The 27,467-nt window shown below is 37.5% G+C and overlaps 1 protein-coding gene across 1 annotated transcript in view; it reads right to left on the reverse strand.

Moving 5' to 3' along the window:
• Positions 1-5,759: 5,759 nt before the first annotated feature.
• LOC102827675 (aminoacyl tRNA synthase complex-interacting multifunctional protein 1-like) overlaps positions 5,760-27,467 on the reverse strand; it is a 48,156-nt gene continuing 26,448 nt past the window's right edge. Inside the window, exons 2-4 of the mRNA XM_006869345.1 lie at positions 19,994-20,208; positions 14,625-14,793; positions 5,760-5,926 (exon numbers count right to left, since the gene is read on the reverse strand). Of these exons, the coding sequence (XP_006869407.1) occupies positions 5,760-5,926; positions 14,625-14,793; positions 19,994-20,208 (551 nt within the window). The remainder of the gene's footprint in view (positions 5,927-14,624; positions 14,794-19,993; positions 20,209-27,467) is intronic.

Here is a 27,467-nt window from a genome sequence, read left to right on the forward strand (position 1 = left end):
GGTTATTGAAAATACCATGGCTTGTGTCAGGCGCACCTTAGTCATCAATGTGACATCTTTGCTCTTCAACACTTTAAAAAGTTCCTGTGCAGCAGATTTGACCAATACAATACGTCGTCTGATCTCTTGACCGCTGCTTCCGCGAGTGTTGACAGTTGATCCAAGAAGAATGAAGTCCTTCACAACTTCAATTTCTTCTCCATTGAAGTCCGTATTTGTAACTATTTCAAATAAAGGTGTCCCAACAGAATATGGAAATCATTGGACAATATCATTAAAAGACATGAAAGTAAAATTTTGCTGAAGATAATTAAAAATGATTGCAGTAGTACATTAACAAAGAGTGGCCAGAAGTTCAAACCAGATTCAGAAGAGGATGTGGAATGAGGGATATAGCTACTATCAGATGGTTATTGGCTAAAGGCAAATACCAGAAAGATGCTTACTTGTGCTTTACTAACTATGCAAAGGCATTCGACTGTGTACATCATAATTTCATAACTGTAGATAACATTGGCAATAATGGGTATTCCAGAATGTTTAACTGTGCTCATGAGAAACCTGTACGTAGACGAAGAGATCTGTGTTCAATAGAACAAAGGGATACTAAATGATTTAAAATCAAGAAAGGTGTGCTCCAGAGTTGTATCCTTTCACCATATTTATTCTATCTGTATGATGAGCAGATGGCTAGATTATATGAAGAATGTTGCATCAGGATTGGAGGAAGAGTCATTAACAATCTGCAGTATGCACACGGCACAATTTTACTTGCTGAAAGCTAAAAGAACCTAAAACACTGTTGACGATCAAAGACTACAGCCTTCAGTAAGGATTGCATCTCAATGTAAAGAAATAAAAAATCCTCACAATTGGACCAATAAATAACATCATGATAAATGACAACATTGAAGTCATTTGCTTGGATCCACAAATAACACTTATAGATGTAGCAGTCAAGACCTCTTTAAAGTAGTTAAGAGAAAGGATGACACTTTGAGGCATAAGATGCACCAGACCCAAGCCATGATATTTTCAATCTCCTCATATGTATGTGAAAGTTGTACAATGAATAAGGAAGACCATAGAATTGATTTATTTGAATGTTGGTGTTGATGAATCATTCTAAAAGTACCATGGACTGCAAGAATAAACTAATCTGTGTTGGAAGAAAAACAGATGGAATATTCCTTATGAGAGAGGATGGCTGACTTTGTCTTTCATACTTCAGACATATTACCAGGAGGGTCTAATCATTGGAAAAGAATATAATATTTGAAAAAATGAAGGATCATCAAAAAGAGGAAGACCTCTGACAAGATGAATTGACAAATTGGCGGCAACCATGAACCCAATCACAATAGTGAGGATGGCACTGAACCGCTGTGCATAGGGTCTATCCGCTGTGCATAGGGTCGCTATGAGTTAGAACCAACCGGCAGGCACCTAATATCAACAATCCTTCCCTTGCTGAAATGCTTAGTAAACTTGCATGAGTTAAAGTTTTTAAAGGAAGCTATGGAGTCCTGGCGTGGCGCTGGGGGTTAATGTGCCAGACTACAAAGCTGTTTGAACTGCACGGTCGGCGGTTCAAGCTCACCAGCTGCTCCTCGGAAACCCTATACAGGGTCGCTATGAGTCAGAATCGACTCGATGGCACTTGATGGCATGGCTAAACACCATCCGGATTTGCATTTTTGTCACAAGCAGGTTGGTGTTGCCAGTTCGACTGTGACTCCTCTGTGCATCCCTGCACCCTGGGGTACGCCTGTGATACATGGTAATTTTGGCTCTTATCAGTGGCACTGTCATCTGTGGAGGTCCAGTCCAGACGTCTCCCATGCCTAGTACTGTAAGGAATTTACCATCTAGAAGGATAGAGATGGTTGTACAAAATTTGTAGAAGACTGATCTCTTGTATGAATGCAAAAATGTGGCTTCAAAAAAAAAAGGTGATTGGTTGTCTGGTGGTTCCTTCCTGACCCCCATCAAGTTGTTGCTGTTAGCAAAGATACTAAAAACCACCCAAAGAAAGGTTGTGGAGTCCAGAACATCACCAGACTTGCCAGCTTATCTCCTACCTTTCCAACCCCCTTCCTCTGCCTTCATCAACATGTGGTAAAGAACAGAAAAGGATTCTTCATGGAGCATTCTGGGAGACTGTCCCAATGAGAAAGATTGATTAGTTCATGTTTTTTCTCGTATATGAGACGTATGCTCGCCACATGGATGTGGTTCTGTCGACACCAAAAGCCTGTGAAGCTATCCTCATTATCACAGAGGAAAAATGAGCTCTTAGAACAGCTCTGACGGTAACTGCCCTTGATGAAACATCTTCTGGGTGTGGTGGGGAGCTATCAGAAGAGCAAATGTGGGATTTGATCTGGTAAAGCTTATTGGATGGTGCTGGTTTCATGTTATTTTTTTCTTGTGAGAACTTGGAAACTCTTTTTGTTATATTAAGAAAGTCAGTGTTTCTTTGCTGGTAATTCTTCTCAGCAGTCTAAAAAGGAGTTTACACACTAAAACAATGAACTATCTGTTTAATGGGCACTTAAAATTCTTTCTAAGAGCAAGACGGTTAAAGAGAAAGAAAACCCCAATTTTATTTTAAAATCAATTATGTGCTGAAATGAGACACTTCAAAAGAATATCCATGGAATTTGTAAATATAAGAACAGCTAATATTCCCAACACTCACTGTTAAGTAGTGGGACAATCTTGCAGGAGAATCTTGTGAGAAGGGAGAACTTTCTATTTTTGTTTAGTTTGTAACATATGAAAATATATGTAAATATATTCATCACTCATCAAGAGGCACCAGCTGTTTGGCCTGTGATCTAACATACTGTTGAAATAGTTCAGTAGCAGAAAACCAGTCAGAAGCCACTGACAATGCAATTTTAGTGATTAAATGTGAATTCTCCCATGCCAGGAATACAAACACCATTTTTTTTGTGAAAATGATTGAATTGTTAACATTAATTTGATTGACTTATGGCTTTAGGTAACTTAAAAAATTGCTCCTTTTTGACTCCGTATCTTAAATTTTTTTAGCACTCTGGATTTTTTCATACATAAAGGTTTTGGAGGAGTTATGGAGGGAAGGAGTCATCTGATAAAATTAACAAGGTATAATATAATGATTGAGAAAGAGGTATATGAGCTTTTTGCAATGTACATTTGTTTTTAGGTGCTATCCTGTGGGTACTGACTTATAGCATTACCTTATGCACAACAGAATGAAACACTGCCCGGTCCTGGGCCACCCTCCCAATCATTGCTATGTTTGAGCTCACTGCTGCTGTCACTGTGATAATCCATACATATTTATGATGAAGCATCACAAATACTAGTCAAAAATTAGTCCACTGACAATGTGTGCAATGGACTTTAGCAGCAAGACTTACTTCTATGCTCTCTATATAGCATATTCATTCAGGATCAAAACTTATACATTAATTTGACCTGAGCAAAATGACCATAGGGGATTATCTTAACTATCTAAAAGTTGTTGAAATATTCTTTAAATTATACTAGAATTTAAAGCAGAATTTTAAAAACTGATACTCTGTTGTGTGCCCTGGAGTTGGTTTTCACTTATAGTGATCTGTATAGTGTTTCCCAGAGCAGCCGTGAGTTTGAACTGTCAGACTTGCTGTTAGCAGTCCAGTGCTTATCCTAGTGTCACACCAGGGCCTAATTTTGTTAGTATTCACTTTTTAAGAATGACAATGTCAACAACATTATTATACATTTTATACCTGTGTGATTATACTGTCTATAAATTAACATCCAGGAATATTTATAGGTTTGTTTTTGCCTTCTGATTGGAGGCGACAAGTGCTAGAATGACTTTTGCTTTAAAACAAAATTTATTTTTATTGTTTCTACAAAATCTGTTGAGATGATTAAGAACAGATATTTGATACCTTTAATATATATGTTAAAGTTTTGGGCTGTGGTTTTTATTAATATATTGATAGCATGAGGGAATATGAAGAAACAAAATATAACAAACTTATATACTCTTCTAAAGTCATTGTTAATGTGCACTGAAGTCAGTTCTGATTCATAGCAATCCTGTATAGGATTTCTGAGACTTTAAGGAGCAGAAAAATCATCTTTCTCCCTCAGAATGACTGGTGGATTTGAACTGCTGACTTTGTGGTTTTCAGGCCAATGCATAAACCACTATGCCAGCATAGCTTCTAAATCTAGTAAATCTTTTATGAACCCATTGCTGTATAGCCCAATTTTGACTTACAGTGACCCTGTAGGGAAGGTTTATAGGCTGTAAATCTTCAGAGCGAACCGTTGCATCTTTCTCCCATTGAGAGTTTCAAACTGATTTCAAACTGCTAACTTTTCTGTTATCAGTCAAGTGCTTAAGCACTATACTCTTAGGGTCCCTGTGACCTTCTAGAAGGTAACCTAAAAATCTTGGTAAAGGGAATTAGAATTTTAAAAAAATGGACTGTTTTTATGAATAATGTATTTATTCTTAGAGTCACTCAAAATTTAGCTACTAGTTTGCTACATAGAAGGAAAATGCTCAATACTCAATAGAACATTTGTTTTATAAAAAAAGTTCATATTAAATTATAAGTCAAGGCTAAGATACTTTGTTAGCAGTAGCAAAAATGTTTAAAAACCGTTTCTGAGATTTTATGACTTTTGGTTCTCTAGAATAAACAACTGGGCATCTTGAATATTATTAAAATGGTTAGTTAAAGTCTACCAAATATTCCAACTTACCATTTTGAAGAGGTGATGGCATATGAAATACAGGTACGTTGTTAAATGCTGTAGAGTCAGTTCTAGCTCAAAGCATCCATGTATAGTGTTTATAAGGTGTGACTAGATGGTTTGAACCACTGACCTTGCAGTTCAGTGCTTATCATACAGTGCCACACCAGGACTCCAGGATAGTTATGTTGCTGTTGTTAAGTGCCATCGAGCTAGTTCTGACCCTGTATAGGATTTCCAAGGAGCACACTAGGAGTCCAATATAGGTATGGTGGTGGTGGTGATGTGTTATGGAATAGGTTCTGACTCATAGCAACCCTGAACAGGGTTTCTAAGGCTGTAAATCTTTACGGGAGCAGAAAGCCTCATCTTTCCCCATGGAACAGCTGGTAGTTTCAAACTGCTAACCATGAGATTAGCAACCCGACTCGTAACAACTACGCTACCAGAGCTCCTTAATATAGGTATGTTGTTGTTGTTAAGTGCTGTTGAGTTGATTCTGACCCATAGCAACCCTGTATAGGGTTTCCTAGGAGCAGCTGATGAGCTTGAACCACCAACCTTGCAGTTCAAACGACTTTGCAGTCTGATGCATTAGCCCACAATGCCACACCAGGACTATATATAGGCATAGACTATACTAACATTCCAAAGACTTGAAATTTCATGCAACATATGCCCAAAAAGGGCCCAACATTTATCTACTTCATGCTATCTAAATGTATGAAGGGAAAAGAACCTGCTAACCAACATCTCTCCAAAAAATAATCACAAAAAGGGCACTTCCTCCATTATATAATAAATGATAAAAACAAACAAAAAGATGTAAAAAGGTAGTGTTACTCCAATCAATTTGAAACAATATGTGCCAGGAAAAAGTATATAATAATAATGCCTAGGGGAGAAACAACACAGAAATAAGCCTCCATACTTTGAAGTACACATGACAAATATATTCCTTTTTATTGCTGCTAAAATGTTCTCCAGTGAAATTCAATAACCGACGCATTTTATTTTATTCCACTGTTGCACATAGTTTGAGCTCTGCACACTCCCTTTCCTTTCACCTCAAAGGGGACACCTTTGTAAGTAGCCACACACTCAGTATTAGTGTAAAGGTCAGGCTGGATTTGTTCCCAGATTTTCTTCTTAGGATTCAGCTCCTTATCAGGTTCTCCTATTGGAGACAAGGAAAAAAATCATTATGTCACTAATATACAAAAATATTTTTAAAATTCTCTATAGAGGTTTTTAATGGATTATCTGAGCAACAATTCTCAAACTTTTTAACCAGATCACAATTTTAACATTTACTGCATGATTTAGTAGTTTACGATCTTGAACAGGCAACGTCATTTCACAAAGAATGTTAGACATTCATTTTCTCTCCTAACTCAATTTTTCACAAAATGTCAGTGATATTTAGCATAGCTGTATGAAGCGTAGTACTAACTTAGTAACTTTATGTTTGGATAACTGAATCCTTGAAACATAATAGTTATTATATTTTAATTTATGTGGTATAATTGAAAATTGTGCAAATAAGAGGTCAAATAATTTTACAGGTATACTTTAATTTATTGTGCTTCACAGACATCGGATAATGTTTTACAAATTGAAGGTCTGGGCAACCCTGTGTGGAGAAGTCTATTGGCACCGCCTTCCCAATAGTATATGCTCGCTTTATGTCTCTGTGTCACATTTTGGTCATTCTAATAATATATCAATCTTTTTCATAAAGCTATTAATGCACACTTAATAGACTACATTACAGTGTAAACAAACTTTCATATGTACTGGAATTTAAATAATATGTGTGACTCACTTCACTGTGAGATTCATCTATTGCAGTTGTCTGGAACAGAACCTACAATATCTCTGTGGTGCTGTATCTCCATGGTATGCCTCTATACAGCTATTCAACAGACAAAAGTGGTTTGGTGACTTAGCAGGAAAAATCTTGGTAATAATAAAGGAATAAACTCAGTTCTACTCTTAAATCACCAGCACTACTCATCTATATCATGCTATGGTGGCTTTTGTGTTGCTGTGAGGCTGGAAATAATGCTACTGATATTTTAAAAACCAGCAGAGTCATCCATACTGCCTTCAGTGGCTTCCAGACTAAGATAGACCAGGAAGAAGGAGAAGCAGATAACTTTATAACTGAAAACCTTTTGAATAGCAGCACAACATTTGCTGGTATAGCACTGGAAGACGAACTCAGGTTGGAAAGCACTCAAAATTATCTTTAGGGAAGAACTGTATCCTCCCTCAAAGAAGAGTTACCCTTAATGACATAGATGCAGCAAAGCTTTTGGGACCTCTATGAACTGATGGGGCACAACTCAAAAAAAGAAATAGTTGCAAATGTCCATTAATAATAAGAATATGAAAAGCATGAAGTATGAATCCAGGAGAGTTGCAAGTTGTAATAATAGAAATGGAATGCATAAAGATCAATATCCTATGCATCACTGAGCCTAAATGGACAGGTACTGGCATTTTGATTTGGACATTCAAATTGTTTACTATGCCACAAATGACAGAGTGGAGAAGAATGGCATGTATTCATAGTCAAAACAAAAGAGCATTTCGAGATCTATCTTGAAGTACAATGCTATCTGTGATAGGATAAAATCCATGTATCTACAAGGAAGACCTGTTAATACCACTATTATTCAAATTTATGCACCAACAACTAAAGCCTATTATGATGAAATTGAAGAATTCGACCAATTTTTTCAGTCTGAAACTGAACAAACATGTAATCAAGATGCACTGGTAATTACTGGTGATTGGAATGTGAAAGATGACAAAAGAAAAATTTATAAGTTGTTGGAAAATATGGCCTGGGTGACGGAAATGACGCTGGAGATCTCATGATAGAATTTTATTCCTTTCTTCAACAACATAAATGGTGACTATACTTGTGGACCTCAACAGATGGAATACACAAGAATCAAACTGACTGTATTTGTGGGGAAAAGATCATGGAGAATCTCAATCTTATCACTCAAAACAACATCAGGAGCAGGCTACAGAACAGACCATTAACTGTTCTTATGCAAATTCAGACTGAAGCTAAAAAATTAAAGTAAGTCATGAGAGCCAAAATATGACCTTGTGTATATTCCACCTGAATGTAGAGACCATCTCAAGAAAAGATTTGATGTATTAGAATAATTACTGAAGGTCTGAGAAGAGTTGTGGAATGACATCAAGACTGTCATGAAGAAAACAAAAGGTCATTAAAAAGACAGGAAAGGAAAGACCAAATGGATGTCAGAAGAGACCCTGAAACTTGCTCTTGAGCATAGAAAGCTAACAAATGAAACAGATGAGGAAGTAAAAGAGCTGAACAGAAAAGTTCACAAGGAAGCTTGAGAAGACAAAGTTTTATAATGAATGTGCAAAGACGTCTAGTTAGAAAACCAAAAGGGAAGAATATGCTCAGTATTTCTCAAACTGAAGAAATTCAAGCCTTGGGTTACAATGTTGAAGGATTCTATGAGCAAAATACTGAATAACATAGGAAGCATCAAAGAATATGGAAAGCATATACATTCATTGTACCAAAAATAAACAGTTGCTCTTCAACTATTTCAAGAGCTAGCATATGATCAAGAACTTATGGTCTTGAAGGCTGAAATCTATTGGGAGTCGAATGCCAGGTCTTTTCTCTCAGGAAGCGGCTGGTGGGTTCACGGCATCGGTTAGTGGCCAAGCACAGAACCACTTGATGGCACACAATAATGGCAATATTCTCAAATACAATAATGTTTTAATTTGTGTTCCTTTGCATGTCTCTATTTATTTGTTGAGCCCCTACACTAAGTCAAGCATTATTCTAGGAAATAAGATTATATGAGAGTACAATAAAAGTATTTTGACTTTCTAGTGTTCTAGTTCATACATGTATCAGTTTACTCCAAATCAGACATGCTTAACTGTATCTCAGCGGTCAGTACATGACTCTTAACCAAAAGCTCTCTCATTAATATAGTCTCAAAAGCTACCTTCAAAAAAAGTTTCCAATAAAAATAGTGGTTTCTGAGGCAAACTACTGGGCCAGTTAAATTCAAGGCAGAGAGGTCAGATCAGAAGGTTTTAGCAACTGATTTTTGGAATTCCAAAGGGGAAACAGTGATAGATCTTTTCAAAGTACATAGGACAGTCATGGGGGTTTATTAGGAATATGTTTTCAAACAACTGAAAACTGCATTGGTGAGGAAAAAAAGTCCTGTAAAGTTGTGCAAGGAATCTTTTTCATTAGGTTAATGCACCTGGTTCATTCGGTAGCAAGAGATGTCCTATGAGAATATTTGTTAAGAAATCTTATTCTATCTACCTTACAACCCTAATCTTGTCTGCTTTGTTCTCCAAATTCAATGAATATTTAAAAGGAACATGATTTGAGGCCTTTGAGGATGACAAACTGCTATTTTGACATGGTGCAAATTGGAGAGTACAGAATTCATTGGGGAAGGGTGGTTGTTGTTGTTATGTACCGTGGAGTCAGTTCGGACTCATAGCGACCCTGTACAGGGTTTCTGAGGCTGTAAATCTTTACAGGAGCAGAAAGCCTCATCTTCCTTCCATGGAACAGCTGGTAGTTTCGAACTGCTGACCCTGAGGTTAGCAGCCCGATTCGTAACCACTACGCTACCAGTGATCTTTTGGGGAAGGTTTAGAGAGCTCATCATCTCCTATGGAGGATATGTCAAGAAACAATAGCTTCATATACTCCTCTATTTTGTTTCATAAATGTTTCTAAGAATTTTTACTTTTTGACTTCTCCTCATAGCAGTGAATACAAAAAGAAGAATCTCTGACTATACTTTAGTATGGGAAAATGATAAATAAGTTTTATCATATGGTGATAAGTGATTTGGAGAAAAAGAAAGCTACATTTAAAAGATCTGAATAGATTGAGGGCGTAGGACAGGAAGACTTCTGGGGGAAAATCCAGCAATTCAATTGCAGCAGACAAGGAACAGAGTTAAGAGTACGTGAGGTTAGTGAGATTAAAGGAAGCCAGATCCTGTAGGATTGTACACCAAGACTCTGGGTCAAATACAGAGCTGTGAATAGTTTTGGGCACAGGAGAATATAATCTGACTTACATTTTAAAGCATCGTTTTAGTTGCTAGAGTGAAAAAGGACTGACGAAGAACAAGGGCAAAGCAGAGAGGTCAGTTAAAAGGCTTTTGCAATTCAACATTTTATAGATGTCAGTGCCAGGATAAGGGTGATAGTGGTGGAGATGATGAGAATGATTTCACATGTGTTCTGAAGGCAGAGCAAACAGGAATTTTACCAGGAGATGCAGGTATGAGAAAACTATAATGGAATTAAGCATGACTCATAGGTATGGGAAAGTTAGACAATGAAAAAGACAGAATTGACATATTTGAAAATAGTGTTGGTGAAGAATACTGAATGCATGTGGACTGTTGAAAGAATGAACAAATCATTTTTAGAGCAAATACAACAAAATTCTCCTTAGAAAAGAGAATAGCAAGACTTCTTCTCATTTACTTTTGGCATGGACCAGGAAAGACCAACTCTAGGAAAAAAAATGGAGGAAACCCTCAACAAGATGCAGTGACTCAATATTAGCCCTTTGGAATCCCCCCCACTCAAAGTCAAAGTAAAATGGATTCAAACATAGTAATTATCATCCAAATAGTGCAGGGTCAGTTAACATTTCATTGTTATATATGAGGGTGAGTCAAAGAGTACTGCTACAAAATTACAACCCCTTTATTAAACAAAATAATGTGGAGCTATTGTTTCTCAACACATAGGTCAATATATTTCTGAAAGGCGATTTTTCCATCTCTCTAAGCCTTCCCTGAAGAATTCAGTGCTTTTTGATTTATACCACACTAAAATGGCGGTCTTGGCATCCTGTGAGCCTCAAATTGTGTTCCTTTTAAATGTTCTTTGAGTTTTGGGAATAAAATGTAGTCTGAAAGGGCAAGATCAGGGCTACATAGTTGCTGGGGTAAGGTTTCCCAGTGAAAATCTCACAGGCCAGCCCTTGCTACCCTTGAAGAATGAAACTCAAACATGAATATGCACATTGTTGTGATGTAAAACCCTTTTCTTACCATGGCAGTTTTCAATTTTCTGAAATCTTCTTCTTAAAAGTCCCCATGCTGGTCCTGAACCCTTGGAGAATATCTACCAAGATTACCCCTTTGAAGTCCCAAAAAGCAACTGTCATTACCATCTAAACTGACCTTTTGGCCTTGAATTAAACTGGCCCAGCAGGTCTCCTTGTAAGTCACTGTTTTGATTGGTCCTTATTTTTTAAAGGTACAATAATGAGTCCTGGTGTGGCACCTTAGGATAGGACAGGATAAATACTTGACCTCAAGGTCAGTTTGAACCACAAGGTTGGAGGTTCAAACTCATCAGCTGCTCCTCAGAAACCCTACAGAGGGTGGCTATGAGTCAGCACTGACTCAATAGCACTTCCCACCACCAACAAGGAGGCTAAGACAAGTTTATTACTGAGAGAACTTGTTTGCAACCATCCACTAATCATCACATTGACATATTTAAACATGTTTTATTTTGAATAAACCCTTGCAAATATAAACTAGAACCCTAGAAGAAGCAATGCTTTTTGACATACCATCATACAAGGCCACAATGAGTTGGAACCAACCTGATGACACCTAGTAACAACAATAAGCATGACTTCAGAACTTCTGGCTTAAGAACCTATGAGAAAAGAGTTCCCACCAATGAGATGGACTAAAGGAATTCTAAGGGGAATACTGGGATATGTCCGTAGAGATATTTAGTAGGCAAGTGACTAGATAAAATCATTTAGGGAATGAATATGGAAAGAAAAAGAGAAGAGACTAAGAACTAAAGTCATGAAGCACTCCAGTGTTAAGAGGTCATGAAAAGGAAGAATAATTAAAGGAGATAAGAAGTACAGTCAGTGAAGCAGAAGGAGGGTGTAATGTCAGAACCAAGTTAACTAAGAAGGGAAATGAGATTTAGCCAGGAATGAGGCTACTGGGTAAAGGAATACCTGACTGGAAAAGATTTTGTATAAATGGATTGAAGGACAATATTTTAAAAGACTGGTGGTGTTGGTATGCCTTAGAGTCGGTTCCGACTCATAGGAATTCTGTATAGAGTTTCTGAGGCTGTAAATCTTTACAGAAGCAGAAAGTCTCATCTTTCTCCCACGGAATGGTTGGTAGTTTCCAACTGCTGACCCTGAGGTTAGCAGCCTGACTCATAACCAGTACGCTACCAGAGCTCCTTTTAAAGACTAAATGGATTCAAAAGTGAAACACTTTTGCATATTATATATACTTTGCGATTAACTTTTGATTAACAGTATTAAAAAAGCTTAATATCAATAAAAGTATGCATGAACTTTGAAATTTAAAAATTTGAATGGAAATTCGCCTTTATTTTTGGATCATGACTAACATAGTCTCATAAAAGCTGTCACTGTCTTTGTCACCTAGCTCTGATAATGCTTTCAAGTTATTTTTGCTTGGTGCTTTAGAGACCAGTAACTATACTTAAATATTAAAATTTATAGCTTCACACATTTATGTCTTAAAAGTGACGGATGTTGTTGTGAAGTGCCATCAAGTCGGTTCTGACCCATAGCAACCCTATATAAGGTTTCCAAGGAGCAGCTGGTGAGCTTGAACCACTGATCTTGCAGTTCAAATGACTTTGCAGTCTGGCACATTAACCCACAGCACCACACCAGGACTCCAAAAGTGATGGATAGGTAGGAAGAATTTTAGGCGTTGTTATAAAAATATTATTTAGCCCATTCCAAACTATGGAAGGTTTTGGCTTTGTAGTTAAAGAAAATAGCTATTATGTATAAAATCCTTTAAAAATTTTAAGGCCAGCGGTTAAATGATCTTTTGGCTACCAAAAGATCAGTGGATTGAACCCAACAGTTACTCTGTGAAAGAATAAAATGTATTAATATGCTCTTGTAAAGATTTCAGTCTTAGAAACCCTATGGGGCAGTTCTACTCAGTCCTATGAGTTAAAATCAACTCTAGGTCATACACCAACAGTAACATATGATCCTAGCATCTAAAGCCATCCATCAAGTTTCAAAATAATTCAGACCGAGATTTCCCCAAAATCCAATTTACTAAAAAAAGCTTCTTACAAGCATATACCATGATGGTTTCCAAGTTACTGTGGGGCTTGACATACATGCATTCAAAATCATGAACACTTGAAAAAAAAATCCTCTATTTGCAGATTTGTCTAGTTTTGATTGGAGTCCTGATATAGTGCTGTATGATGAGCACTGGACTGCTAACCATAATTCAGCAGTTCAAACCCACCCACTCACCAGCCATTCAGTCGCTATGAGTATGAACCAACTCCATGGCACTTAATAAGAAGCAACAACTTTTGATTAAGAGGGGGTGGCTGATTTTCATGGAGTTAACCAATGTTTTCATATATATTTTCTATCTTATTACGCCAATGTTAGATTTTTTCATATGGCAACATTGTCAACACATCAAAAACAAAACTGACTGCTATCGAGTGAATTCTGACAGATAAGTAGAATTGCCCCATAGGGTTTCTATAATCTTTATAGAATGCACCCTGGTAAGTGCTTGGTTACCAACCAAAAATTCAGGGATTTATATCCACTAAGCTACTATTTAGGAAAAAGGTTTTTGTCACTCTGCTTCTGTAAAGATTACAGCCTTGAAAACTATATGAACCAGTTCCACACTATTCTATATGGGGGCTTCAAGGGTTTGTAGAGAAATTTCACTATCTTTTAAATAAATTTTTCCATGAACTTTTGAAGTCCCCTCATGACGTTCTACAGGATTGCTATGAGTCCGAATCCATTTGAAAAACTGGCTAATCTTTACAGAAGCATGTTGTTACATCTTGGAATGGTGGGTGGAGGTGAAGTCCCAACCTTTTGGTTAGTAGCCATGTCATTAATCATTATGCAGCCAGGTCTTTTTATAGTTAACACAAGATTTAAAAAGTCTATATAGATACGGCTACATAATCTCATCAGCATTGCTTTCCCATTAAAAGTTGACTGTTTCAATAAATATGTCTTCAAATCTGTTTTGGTTGTTGAACTTGGTTCTACTTGCTACTCTATTTTTGCTTTTCCCTTTACTCTAGTCAAATACGACACCATTTAATAAATGTAGTCTTTTATAGTTTCTATTTTTTGTCTTACGAGTTCCCTCCTTAGTTATGGAAGAAGTATTTATATCTGCCAAGTATCCTTTTTTTTTCTCCTTCAAAGACCCAGTAAAGAAGTTTTCTCATATACTATAAAACTTCATTTGCCTAAGGAGCATTTCTGTTGGAGAAAACAAATGTGATGAAACTTCCTTTTAGATTAGTAAAATAAATGTGAATTTCAACTTAAAGATTTTCCCCCTCTATATCCTAAAACCAATTAAAAGCATCTACAAGTACGTTTGTAGATGGACTTTGAAAATTGTGCATCTTTCCCTCATGTATGGACTTTTTATCTCTTTTTTTATGTGCTGCCTTCTGACATAATCTGTAGGTTAAATGATCTTAGAGCACACTTGATTTATACTCTACCCATGTCATAATTTTCTGTTATATAGGTATGAGTATATTATCTTACCTAGGAAAGAATCTCTCATATTTTATGACATGTGGATAGGAGAGTGGTTTGCTGCCTGTGCTCAAACCGTGCCACTCTAAGCCAATTTTACTAATCATTCATTGTGATTTAACGTAAAACCTTGTAATTCATATATGAGACTGATTTTAACTTTAAATGTTACAGGACTGTTTTGAAAACAATGATTCTCAATTGAAAATAACTACTAATAAACACTTACCAGGAAAAGTATCAAAAGTAATTCTGTCTCCAGGAACAGACCCATCAGGGGGAGCCAAGATTTCCACCTTCTCTGGTGAACTAGCACACATCACCATTGCTTGAGATAACACTCCTCTCATCTTTGCAGGTTTCAGGTTACAAAGCAAAATCACCATCCGATTTTGCATCTGTGTGAAACAAATTGGTGATTAAAAACATACAGAGATTTAAATAATCTTATATAGTATACAATGATGTACCCCTATTTTAAATATCAAAGTTTTTTTGTGGATTTTGCTCTGTGTGTCCAAAGTATCTTACTGGTTTGATGGTTTGCTTATATGGAAATAAACATAAAAACCCCATCAAATTTCTAAGATGCCAATACATCATAGTTGACAGAGCATAGGCTTCTATTTTAAAAATGAAAAAGTAACTAGGGAAATAGACTTGGTTTTTAATTTCAGCTAGCATTTACAAAAAATGGCAATGCATAAAGTTGGTTTCCTTAAAAAATAATATTGAATTTGAATGGCTGTCATAAAGATTCATTCATAACAAGTATCTAAAACATTTAGGCAAGTTAAGTGCTAGGTGTATAGTCCTTTTGCCCTACACATTTTGTATACATATCCTAGTTATTTGTAATATTATGAGTCATTTTCTAATGAAAAAAACTATATACTGAGCAATTCAACATTATGCAAGCTGCAATTTATATTTCATCCTATTTCTATAATTTACTGTACAAAAAAATTAGACATTTCTCTAATCTCTCAAAGTTGAAGTCCAACTAAGTAAAACAGGAATATAATTTTGTAAACTCTTCCAACAGTTTAAAAATAACATCACAAAGAATTATCACAAAGCATTAGCTTGATGCAATCAGATGATAACTTTGGACGTGTCCTTTGAAAAATGAAAAAAAAAAAAAACCCAAAAAATTTGGTACTTAATTTTGGGAGCTTAGTGCCCCTGCTTCTATAGAATACTAGTATTATTCTGAAGAGCCATGGTGTATTTAACAACTAGACTGAGTTGGGTGTTTGTATTAATAACTAATAGCTTTCATTATGGCTCTGAAGGACTCATGCAACTTATGAAAACAGAAAAGGCAAATTCCTTAAATGAGGAATTGTTCCAAATTGAGCCTGCACTTTTCAGAACCAAGTTCTTCTTTCCAGGGTTCTTTCAATCTAATTTCAAAAGGAGTTATGATGTAGTCTGGTCCTGTGCAAGGTGAATGCTTAAAAGAATAGAAAGCGCTCATGTATAATAAACCTAACACGCTTTTCTTTTTCAAGGAGACCTGGTGGCGCAATCTTTACACTGATAATGGAAAGGTTGGTAGTTTGAATGCACTCAGTCCCTCAGTGGGAGAGAGACCTGGCAATCTGCTTCCTTAAAAATTATAGCTAAGAAAACCCTAAGGGCAGATCTAATCTGACACCCTTATCTCTGATGTTACCTCCCACCACTGTCCTTCTATAGTCTTCTTTAGCCACAAAAACCTCCCAATGTTCCTTGACCATAACAGGCATACACCTGTCTCAGGGACATTGTACTTGTTGTTCTTGGCTGCCTGCAATGCTACTGCCTTAGACCCATGATTTATTTTTTATTTGCTTAGAGTTTTACTTAAATGTCACTTTCTCAACAAGGCCTTTACTGGCAATTTTATGTAAAATGGCAACATCATCCTGGTCTTAAAATCACTTAGATTATTTCCTCTATTATTATTCTCTTGGTAATTATTACTATTTACCATACTATGTATTTATTTATGTCCTGACAATATTCTGACACTCCCATGGACTTGTTCCTTCAGTATCACTGGCTCTTGATCATATGCTACTTCGTGAAATGGCTGAACATTGACCATTTCTTTCTGGTAGAGTGACTCTGCATGTTCCTTCTATCTTTTTTCTTAAAAATGTTTTATTGTGAATTATGTGACAGTTTACACGGGAGAACATTACCTTTACATTCATCCTATCGTATACCGTTTCATGCATCATCAACCAACCAAAGAGTATACCCTGCAAGCCTGCCCCCCACCCCGTCATCAGCTCTCCCTCTCTGGGTCTAGAGTCCCCAGCTGCTCCATCTCTGGCATCACTGTTTCTCTAGGTAGGATCCTGCCCTCTGCTCTTCTCCCTTGATGGTCCCAGGGACTTCCACTCCTGGACTGCAAAGTCATTCACTCCCCTGCTTTTGCTACAAAACGTCTACTTTTACATTTCCAACCCTCACAGTCAGTCCTGATAACAATTATTCACTATTGTATCATAAGAGAACTATCCCCATCTCCTTTCATCGCCCTGCCCAGAGGGATTGGATACTACTCAGTGGAGATTTTAGCTTACTTCGCACCCTCTGGATCTAGGGTCCCTCTTGAAAGCTTGTGAGTCAGTCACTTCTTGCCTTTGTAGCTGTCCTCTCCACCCCCCATTTTGGGTAGCCAATGTCCAAGTTGCCCAACCTTGTCTACTCTGTGTATGGAGGGGGTCAGAATGATCCTCGCTATAAAAATTTGTTCCCTTTTTACAGCTACTGCATCCATAGGTATAGGTCTAGTTCATCAAATTGTATCAGATTATTCTTTTTTTCCTCTTCTTTCTTCTTCTAGTTGAGCTCTGATCATCCAGTCATTGAAGCCAGGTCAAGTGGGTATTATCTGCAAGTGTGGGTGTTCTTATGCATATATCTTCTTATCAGCTGGATGCTTCACTCTCTATTCTAGTCTTCTGTGGCTATGTCACTGACTCTGGGCCCACGAGTGCCCAGGTCTTGCCACACTGCTGGCTGACCAGGTCTCCACCCGGTTCACAGGAGTCTATTGAATATTGTAGGGCTTAGCTCGCAGCTTCATTGCTGTTTTTCCCTCAATACCCCTTAATGGTGATGAACGTGGTCACCAATCAGAGCGCATATCTGCTCATGTATTCTCACTGAGTCTTAGTCTTTAAAGGGCACTTCTATTTTTTGATACTTTCTACATTATTTGATATTTTGCCTATAAAATCCTTCAATATTGCAATTTGAGGCTTGAATTTTTTTCTTCAGTTCTTCCAGCTTAAGAAATGAAGAGCATGTTACTTCCTTTTGGTTTTCTAACTCCAGGTCTTTGCACATTTCATTATGATATTTGACTCTGTCTTCTCAAGCCACCCTTTGAAATTTTTATGTTTAGCTCTTTACCTCTACATTTCTTCCATTTGCTTTAGCAACTCTACACTGGAGAGCAAGTTTCAGTGTCTTCTGACATCTATTTCAGTAATTTCTTTCTCTCTAGTCTTCTTAATGACCTTTTGCTTTCCTCCTATATCCCGTACTTGATGCCATCCCACTACTCTTCTGATCTACAGTCATTACTGTCTAACTCATCAAATCTGTGCTTGAGATGAACTCTAAATTCAGGAGGGATATGTTTAAGGCCATATTTTAGCTCTCATGAACTTTTTTAAAAAAAATAAAACACACTGGTGGCCATAAAGGAGCTCTGGTAGCGTAGTGGTTATGAATCGGGCTGCTAATCTTAAGAATCAGCAGTTTGAAAGTACCAGCTGTTCTGCAGGACACAGATGAGGTTTTCTTGCTTCTATAAATCTTTACAGCCTCGGAAAGGATAACAGGGTCACTATGAAGTTGGAACCATCACCACCATGGTGGTCCTAAGGAGCTCCAGGAGTGTAATGGTTAAGAATCAGGCTGCTAACCTCAAGGTCAGCAGTTTGAAACTACCAGCTGTTGTGTGGGAAACAGATGAGGCTTTCTGCTCCCGTAAAGATTTACAGTCTTAGAAATCCTACGCAGGGTCACTATGAGTTGGAACTGACTCCATGGCACATAACCAAACAACCATGATAGTTGTGGTGGTTGTGTGCCACTGAGACGGTTCTGACTAATAGCCACCCTGCATAGGGTTTCTGAGGCTGTAAATCTTTATGGGAACAGAAAACCTCCTCTGATTCTACCATGGAGCGACTGGTAGATTTAAACTGCTGACCTTGCAGTTACTAGCCCATGTCATAACCCATTGTGCTCTCCTAAAAAAGATGGGGCTACTTTCCCATAAAGACACCACTAAAAAGTTTAGGAAATAGAGAAAAAAAAATGTATCTTTTTATGTGGCACTATAGGATCAATCCTGGACTGAGAACCACAAGGTCAGAAGTTCAAATTCACCACCTGCTTCTCGGAAACCCTACACAGGTTCACTATGAGTTGGAACCGACTTGATGGCACTTACCAACACACAACAACCTCTAAATTTACACATCTTTTGCAGTTTTTAGTGGTTTTATTTCCTTTTATGCAGAATTTATCACTTTCAGTCAAGTTCAGGTAATTAACTATACAGAATTATAATTAAAAAAATTAAGAAAAATATTGAAAATTTTATGCAGAAGCAATTTTTACTTTTTAATTAATTTTGTTTTTGTTATAGAGAAAATATACAGCAAAACATACATTTATTCACCTGTTTTCACAGGTATAATTCAGTGACATTAATTATAGTTTTTGAACTGTACAACTATTCACACCCTCCTTTTCTGAGTTGTTTCTCAATTAACATAAACTCACTGCCCTATAGTAATTCTATCTATCAAATAACTGTTGCCACTCTGATCACATATAGTCCCTTAAAAAGCAAATTGCTCAAGGCAGATTTTTTTTTTTTTTTAAGTAGCTAAACTATTGTTTGATTAACACATTAGGGAATATTTTTTGGATTAAAGTTTACAGATTATCTCAGGACAACAGACAGTTTCAGGCATCATCCAGCCTTCATAGCTCCAGATCATCTGAATTCCATGAGAATTTGAAATTCTGCTCTACATTTCCCTCTTTTTGATCAGGATTCTGCTAAAGATTCCTTGATCAAAATACTCAGTAGTGGTTGCAAGGCATCATCTAGTTCTTAGGGTTTCATGGCAAAGTTTGCAGTTGCTGATGGAAGCAATTAACCACACATTCCATATCCTGCTCCATTCCTAATGCTCATTCCTCTGGTTCCTCCAGGTAAACAGAGACCAACTGTGCCACAGATGGCTGCTTGCAAGCTTTGAAAATTCTCCCAGACACTATGCAATGGGCTAGGAGATAGAATAGAAGTACTAAACATGTTATTAAGTCAATTAACTGGGATGTCCCATGAAACCGTAACACTACACCTCTAAACCTATGAAGCATATCCCATGAGGTCTTTGTTTGTACACACATTAAGTACTCTGAGAAGCTACTCTTTGTTGTTTTCTGTCACTGTAAATATATCTATCATACAACTTTTCCCAGTTTAACTTTTTACAGGTGTACAACTTATTTACAACAATATGTGACTATGTAACACTACCCTTATTACTTGATTTTGGGTGTACAAGTTACCTGTTCAAGAGGAACATGATTCACCAGACCACTGACAACTGTTCTTGGAGCTGTTTCTCCAACATCTACTTCTTCAACATACAAAGAATCTGCATCAGGATGTTTTTTGGCAGTGATGATACAACCAATTCGAAGATCCAGACGAGAAACATCTACTGGCTTGGAATCAGTACTTCCTGCTACTGACTGCTGCTGTTTTTTCTCTTTTTTTTCTCCTAAAAAAGATTTATATCTAGGTAAACATCAGAAATAAAACAACAGAATGAGTGTGTAAATGGGTAACTACTAAAAAGGTATGACTTCTGGTATTTTGAAAAACAGGTCTGATAATCCACTTCCAAAAGGTCTTGAAAACCTTATAGCAGTTCTACTAACACATATGGGGTTACCATGAGTCATAATCTACTCAAGGGCAAATAACAATATCAACACTATAAAACTCATAGTACTTATTTTAATGATTAAAAGGAAAAAAAAGAATGGTTACTTCTATCCTTAATAACTGTTAATAGTTATTCAAGTCTTAACATCTTAAATCCTATTTTAACTTTTTTTTTTTTCCTGTTGAATAACTTCTGTCGAAAAGGAGTTCTGGTGGCACAGTGGTTACAAATTGGGTTGCGAACCGCAAGGTCAGCAGTTCGAAACTACCAGCTGCTCCGCAGGAGAAAGATGAGGCTTTCAGCTCCCGTAAAGATTTACAGCCTTGGAAACCCTATTCAGGGTTGCTATGGGTCAGAACCGACTGAAAGGCACTAACAACAACAACTTCTGTCTACATCTTTAGTTAATGATTATTACAGATTGACAAATGATGACTCCAGGGCCAAATTGAGTCTGTTGCCTGCTTTCATAAACAGCACACCAAAGGCCCTTCATTTACATAACACAACAATGGTCCTTCATTTACATACTAAGCCTGTTTTCACAAAGTAACAGAACTGAGTAGTGAGGGAGACTTGATGGTCAGTATACTCTAATGTATTTACAAGATTGCCATTTACAGGAAAAATATACCTGAAACAAGAGCTTTGGAAAATGCTTTAATTTTTTTTTTACTGTGATTCTTCAGAGGGTGAAAAATCCATTTATTAGAAAGAACAGTATTATTAATAGCCAACGGAAGGAATGAACTAGAGTGAAGTACAATTACATTGATTAAATTAGTTTTTCTCATCAGTTATATAAGCAAACATGTATATAATGAATTTGTCCTTTCTTTATATTTCCCTGAAGAAATTAATTAGTAGGTTTGTCCACAGCAGCAATTTGAAAGGGAATGTTTTATTTTTAATAATACTATTGTGGTGCTATAAGGAGCTCTGGTAGTGTAGTGGTAGGTTACGAATCAGGCTGTGAACCGCAAGGCCAGCAGTTTGAAACTACCAGCAGTTCTGCAGGAGAAAGATGAGGCTTTCTGCTCCCATAAAGATTAACAGCCTCGGAAACCCTGGACAGGGTCGCTATTCGACTCCACGGCACATAACAACAACAATAACAACACTGTGGTGCTATAGAATCAGCACTGGACTTTGAACCACAAGGTCAGCAGTTTAAACCCACCAACTGCTCCTCAGAAACCCTATACAGGGTCGCTATCAGTCATAACTGATTAGATGGCACTTAACATTTTTTATTTATTAATCCTGGTAGCATTGTAGGATAAGCACTAGGGTCCTGGTGGCACTGCAGGATAAGCACTGGACTGATCATCACAAGGCTGGCAGTTCAAAACCACCAGCCACTCTGCAGGAGAAAGATGAGACTGTCTGCTCCCACAAAGATTTACAGCCTTAGAAACCCTATATAGGGCTGCTATGAATCAGAATTGACTCAATGGGAGTGAGTTTTTAATTTTTTTTAATGTTTGTAACTTTTTGTATACTGTGAAAATGTACAAACCAAATCATTCACTGATAAACAAATTTCACCTTTACAATGACACTGATAACATTCTTTAAATTGTGTACTCATTCTTGCTATCCATTACCAATTATTCTACCACCATTTTAACGTAAACGATATTATGTTACAATTAGCAAAAACTTCTTTCCCACTTCCCCTTTGGTAGCCAGTAGTAATGTCTGGTTTCTATATATTGTTTGTTTCATTTAAGTGAGCAGATAGAGCATCTGTCCTTTTGTGACTGATTTCACACAGCAGGATGTTTTCAAGGTTCATTCATGTCATGGAATCAGGACTTCCTTTTCTTTATAAATAAGTTATAATCTATTTTATCTATATACTACAACACATTTTGTTTATCCATTTATCTGTTGATGGATGTTTCACATGTTTCCACATTTTAGCTATTGTAAAAAGTGCTGCAGTGAACATTCTTCAACAGGTTTTTGAGTTCTGCAATTCTTATTATTATATGATTACTTTAGCCACTCGGTCAAAATGTGTCCTGTCACAGAGCAGAAAGCAATTTAGAATCAAAACAAAACTGATTTATCAATTTGCAAGGCAGAAACAAAGTAGTTGTAGCTTGAAAATATTCCTTTGTGACTATTTGTTGTTGTTAAGTGCCGTCGAATCAATTCTGATTCATAGTGACTCTGTACAAAGTTTCTGAGGCTGTAAATCTTTGAAGAAGCAGAAAGCCCCAGGAGTTGCTAGTTGGCTCAATTCACAGACCTTGTGATTCCCAGTCCAGTGCTTATTTTACAGAGCCACAAGCTCCATTTCAACTACTTGCTGCTGTAGTTAAGAGCTGTTGAGTTGGTTTCAACTCATAGCAACTCTGTATAGGGTTTCCAAGGAGCGGCTGGTAGATTTGAACTGCCAGCCTTGTGGTTAGCAGTCAAGTACTTATCCTCCATCATTACATGAGGATGATCTGAATAAATAAATGCTAAGTACTAAGACACTGAAAACAGCAATGAGTCCATGCAGGTAAGACACTCGAAATCTCTTATGGAAGATAAACATGCATATAATAAATATATGATGCACATTATATTTGCAAAGAAAAACAGAAACACAGAGAATAATTGTGCATTAAATAGTAAAGGAATAATCTGTGTAAAGGACATTCAAAACTTACTGAAATGTGTTTCACAGATGAGTTGTTGTTGTTACATGCCGTGGAGCCAGTTCCGACTCATAGTGACCCTGCACATGGTTTCCGAGGCTATAAATCTTTATGGGAGCAGAAAGCCTCATTTTTCTCCCGCGGAACAGCTGGCAGTTTCGAACTGCTGACCTTAAGTTTCGCAGCCCAATTTGTAACCACCACGCTACCAGAGCACAGGCGCATGTAATTAAAAATATGGGGCAAATCAAGGCAAGAAATCAAATCCCTTCAGGACAAACCCTCCTCTAAAACTCAAACTCAAAGGGAACACACGAGCAGGCATGTAAGATTGCTGGTGACCACACTGGTCTACTGGTGAGTGGAAGAGGGGGAAAGGCAGCAATGAAGATATGGGCTGAGTTCGACCATGTTCTACAGGCTCCCATTGACCTTAGAGAGAGAGAAGAGGAAGGACTGGTTGGTCTGAAGTGTGGTGGGACCTAGGGACTCCTGAGCCATGGACAAGGACAAGGATGGCTAGAGCAGAAAGTGAAGCATCATCTGATATTCAGTGTGGGGAGATGCACAAGCCATTACCAAACTTGCAGAGAGTACTCATTCGACCTAGCCTCAATGGCTTGATGATCAGAACTCAACTAGAGGAAGATAGAACAAAATAATTTTCCGATAAAGGAAACAAGTGTAAATTGTCACAATTTGATGACCTATACTTATGCATGTAGTAGTTCAAAATACCAACTAAAAGTGAAGGAGTCTTCACATCAAGTATCAAGCCTATCTCCTATGTATACAGAGTTGATAGTGATGGGCAACTTAGACATTGGCTACCTAAAATGGGGGGCTATACAGGCATGAAGTGATTGGCTTACAAGTTTTCAAGTGAGAGTTTAGTTTAAGAGTGTGCAGGGCAAGAAGAATCCCCACTGAATAGTTTTCATCGTGTCTAGATGGGTCTGGTGAAAGGAGATGGGGATAAGATTCTTATGATTAAATAGTGAGTAATTGTTACCATGCTTTACTGCAATGGTCACAACTGTAAAGTCAGAAATTTTGTAACAAAAAGGGGGGTTTAGTTAATCTTACAGTCCAGGAACAGAGGACCCTAGGACCATCAAGGTTAAAGAGCATGAGCAGAATGTGAGACCCATCCAGAGAAGCAGCGACACCAGAGATAGAGGCAGAGATGAGGACATGGAAAGATATAGCAGCTGAGGACTCTACACTCATGGAAAGAGAAAGTCTGTGTGCTGGCAACCAGTAGGCAGGTTTTCAGAATGTGTTCTTTGGTTGTTTAAATGATTATATATTCCTGATTGTTTTTGTGTACATCTGCCCCTCCCTATCCCCCCAAAAAGCCCAGAGGGAATAGAAGCAAATACTGCTGAATGATGATGCATGGAGAAGATTGTAATCATTAGAATGAACCGGTAAGTGTAAAACCAATGTTCTACCATGTAAACTATCGCTCAATTCACCAATAAAAACTAAAAAAAAAAAAAAAGCAATCTTAAATTTCATTACTAATTTAATTAGTAAATAAAAAGGTATCATTTTCTATCTAGCAAATTAGCAAAAATATTTTTAGATATAAAAACGCCAAGTGATGCAAACAGATACAGACATATATTTCTTTAACCCTTAAGACAGAATAAACATGCCTTCTCCTTTCAGTAGAAGAATCTAGTCTGATTTGCTTTCACTGTCACCACCCCACCTAGTGTGAAATTGTATGGAAGAGAATATACAGCCCCTACAAGCCTCTAAACAACAGAGGTTATTGGTTTTTAACAAAAAGAATTGACAAGTGAAAGCTGCCAAATTACTTAGATTAGTTCACAAATCATTTTAAATGAGGTTAAGTATTATGAAAAGTATGGATAAACTATAAAACCACTTTTTGGGCCATGGTGGTGTTGTGGTTAAGCACTGGACTGTTAACCTTGTAAAATTCACCAACTGCTTCAAGGAAAAAAAAAAAAGAGGCTCTCTGCGCCCATAAAGATTTACAGTCTCAGAAACCCTATAATACGCTTTTTTGGTTTTGGGGAAAAATCTGAGGAAATGCAGCTAGTAAGGGATGGGAAATAGATTCACGGTTATGGTACAAAGGAAAACAGATTAATGATTTAAAAAGCAGCTTTAGCAAGTGGCTTAGTTATCTACTGCTGCCAACAGAAATATCACAACTGGGTGGCTTTAAGAAACAGAATTGATATTTGCACAGTTTAGGCTAGAAGTTCAAATTCAGGGTACCAGCTCTAGAAGGCGCTAAGGGAGAGCTCTGTCAGCTCGGGGGGAAAGTCCTTGTTTTTCAGCTTGTTTCCTGCGCATTTCTATGTGGCTTAGCATTAGTCTTCCCTTATCTCTGCTTGACTAGCTGCTTGCTTTAGTCTTCCTTTATCTCTGGTTACCTAGTTGCTTGTTCAGTCTCTTTTATATCTCACTTAAAAGAGATTGATTCAAGAGACATCCTATACTAAACCTGACTCATTAACATAACAAAGATAACCCATTTACAAATGGGATTATAAATAGAGGTTAGGATTTATAATCTATATTTTGGGGGAGACACAATTCAATCCCTACCATTCTACCCTTTGACCCACCAAATTCATGTCCTTGCCACATGCCAAGCACATTCACCCCCATTATATCGTTGCAAAAGTCTTAAATCAACTCTAAAATTTCATCTTCAGAATCATCAAAATCAAATATGGGTGAAATTTTAGTTGTATTCCATTCTGGGACATAATTCCTTTTCATCTGGGAACTTGTGAAATCTAGAATACAAGTTGTATACTTTCCAAAGTACAAAAGCAGAACATGAACAAGGAAGGCATTGCCATTAAAAATGAGAGAAATTGGAAAAAAAGATGGGATAGCAGGTACCAAGAAAATCTAAAATACAGCAGAGGAAATTGCATCAGATTTCAAGGCCTGAAAAGAATCCTCTCTCCTTTGAGACTATCTGGGCAATTAACACATCTTCCAGACACTGGGTATTGGCCATGTCTTCTGGATTTTGGGTGGAGGCCCCTCAGCCCTAAGAGTTAGCTCCAACTTCCAGGCTCTAGGAGATGGTAACTCTGGGTTGTTGGTTTTAGGCAGCTCCATTCTCCTAGTGAACTTCTGGTGTGGTGCTGGACCGTGAACCACAAGGTCGGCAGTTCAAACCCACCAGCCACTCCTCAGAAATCCTATAGTGTCACCATGAGTTGGAATTGAACCACGGCGGCACTTAATAACAAGAATTCTCAGATGCATCTGAGTGGTGAACTCACCCCTTCTGCCCTGGTAGGCCCCATTTTTATGCCCCTTGGGAATAGCAAGCTGTAGTTTTATGCTGTGGTCCCATCTCCCTGACACGCCTAAATGGTAGCCTCACATTCCAGAACCCAACTGGAGAAGGTCCAACTCTTTGAAGCCTAGGAGGCTGTGGTCCCATCCGCTGAGATACAGGAGACTGTAGCCCTACCATTTGAAACTGAGAGCCCCTACTTCCCATGCTCAAGAGTTTTGGTCTTCAATCTATTCCAGAGATAGTCCTTTATTTTTCGTGTAGGACAGATGCAATTCCTTTGGCCTGTTTCCTGCCTGTAGAATCCCAAGAGTGAGACAGTCTTCCTTCTTTCCTCTGTTCCCTTTAGTCTAAACTAATGGGTTGTATGCTGTGGTCATTGACTGGCTCCATCAATCTTAGACTTAATCTCTTTAACAGAATACTGGGCAGCCACGTTGTTGATAAACATTCTAGGACACATGACTTTAGTTTATACAACAGAATATTCCAAATCTTTAAGTTCTGTTTTTCATTTGGCACAAGTCCATTTTCTCTTGCAATTAACATTAAGTAGCAAGAAACACCATTTTTGTTAGATATTAAGTGCCACTGAATTGGTTCCAACTAGTAGTGATCCTATGTACACCAGAACGAAACATTGTCTGGTCCTCACAACTGCTGTTATGTTTGAGTCCATTGTTGCTGCTATTATATAAAATCATCTCATTGTGTGTTTTCCTTTTTTCCTGATTCTCCACTTTTCTAAATGTGATGTCCTTCTCCAGGGACTGGTCCTTCCTGACATGTCTAAATAACAAGAAGCAAAGACTTCCCATCTTCTATTCTAAGCATTCTGGATGTACTTCTTCCAAGACAGATTTGTTTGCTCTACTGAAGTCCAGACTACTTTCAATATTATTCACTGTCACCATAATTTAAATGTAGTAATTCTTCTCCAGGCTTCCTTATTCATTGTCCAACTTTTACATGCATATGATACAATTTAAAATATTATGGCTTGCGTCAGGCCCACCTTACTCCTCAAAGTGGTATCTTTGCTCATTAAACCTTTAAAAAGGTGTTTTGCAGATTTGCCAATTACAGCAAGTCATTGCTTCCAAGAGTGTTAATGTTGTTGTTGTTGTTAGGTGCCA

Source organism: Chrysochloris asiatica, unplaced genomic scaffold (assembly GCF_000296735.1).
Source record: "Chrysochloris asiatica unplaced genomic scaffold, ChrAsi1.0 scaffold00129, whole genome shotgun sequence".
NCBI lineage: Eukaryota > Metazoa > Chordata > Mammalia > Afrosoricida > Chrysochloridae > Chrysochloris > Chrysochloris asiatica.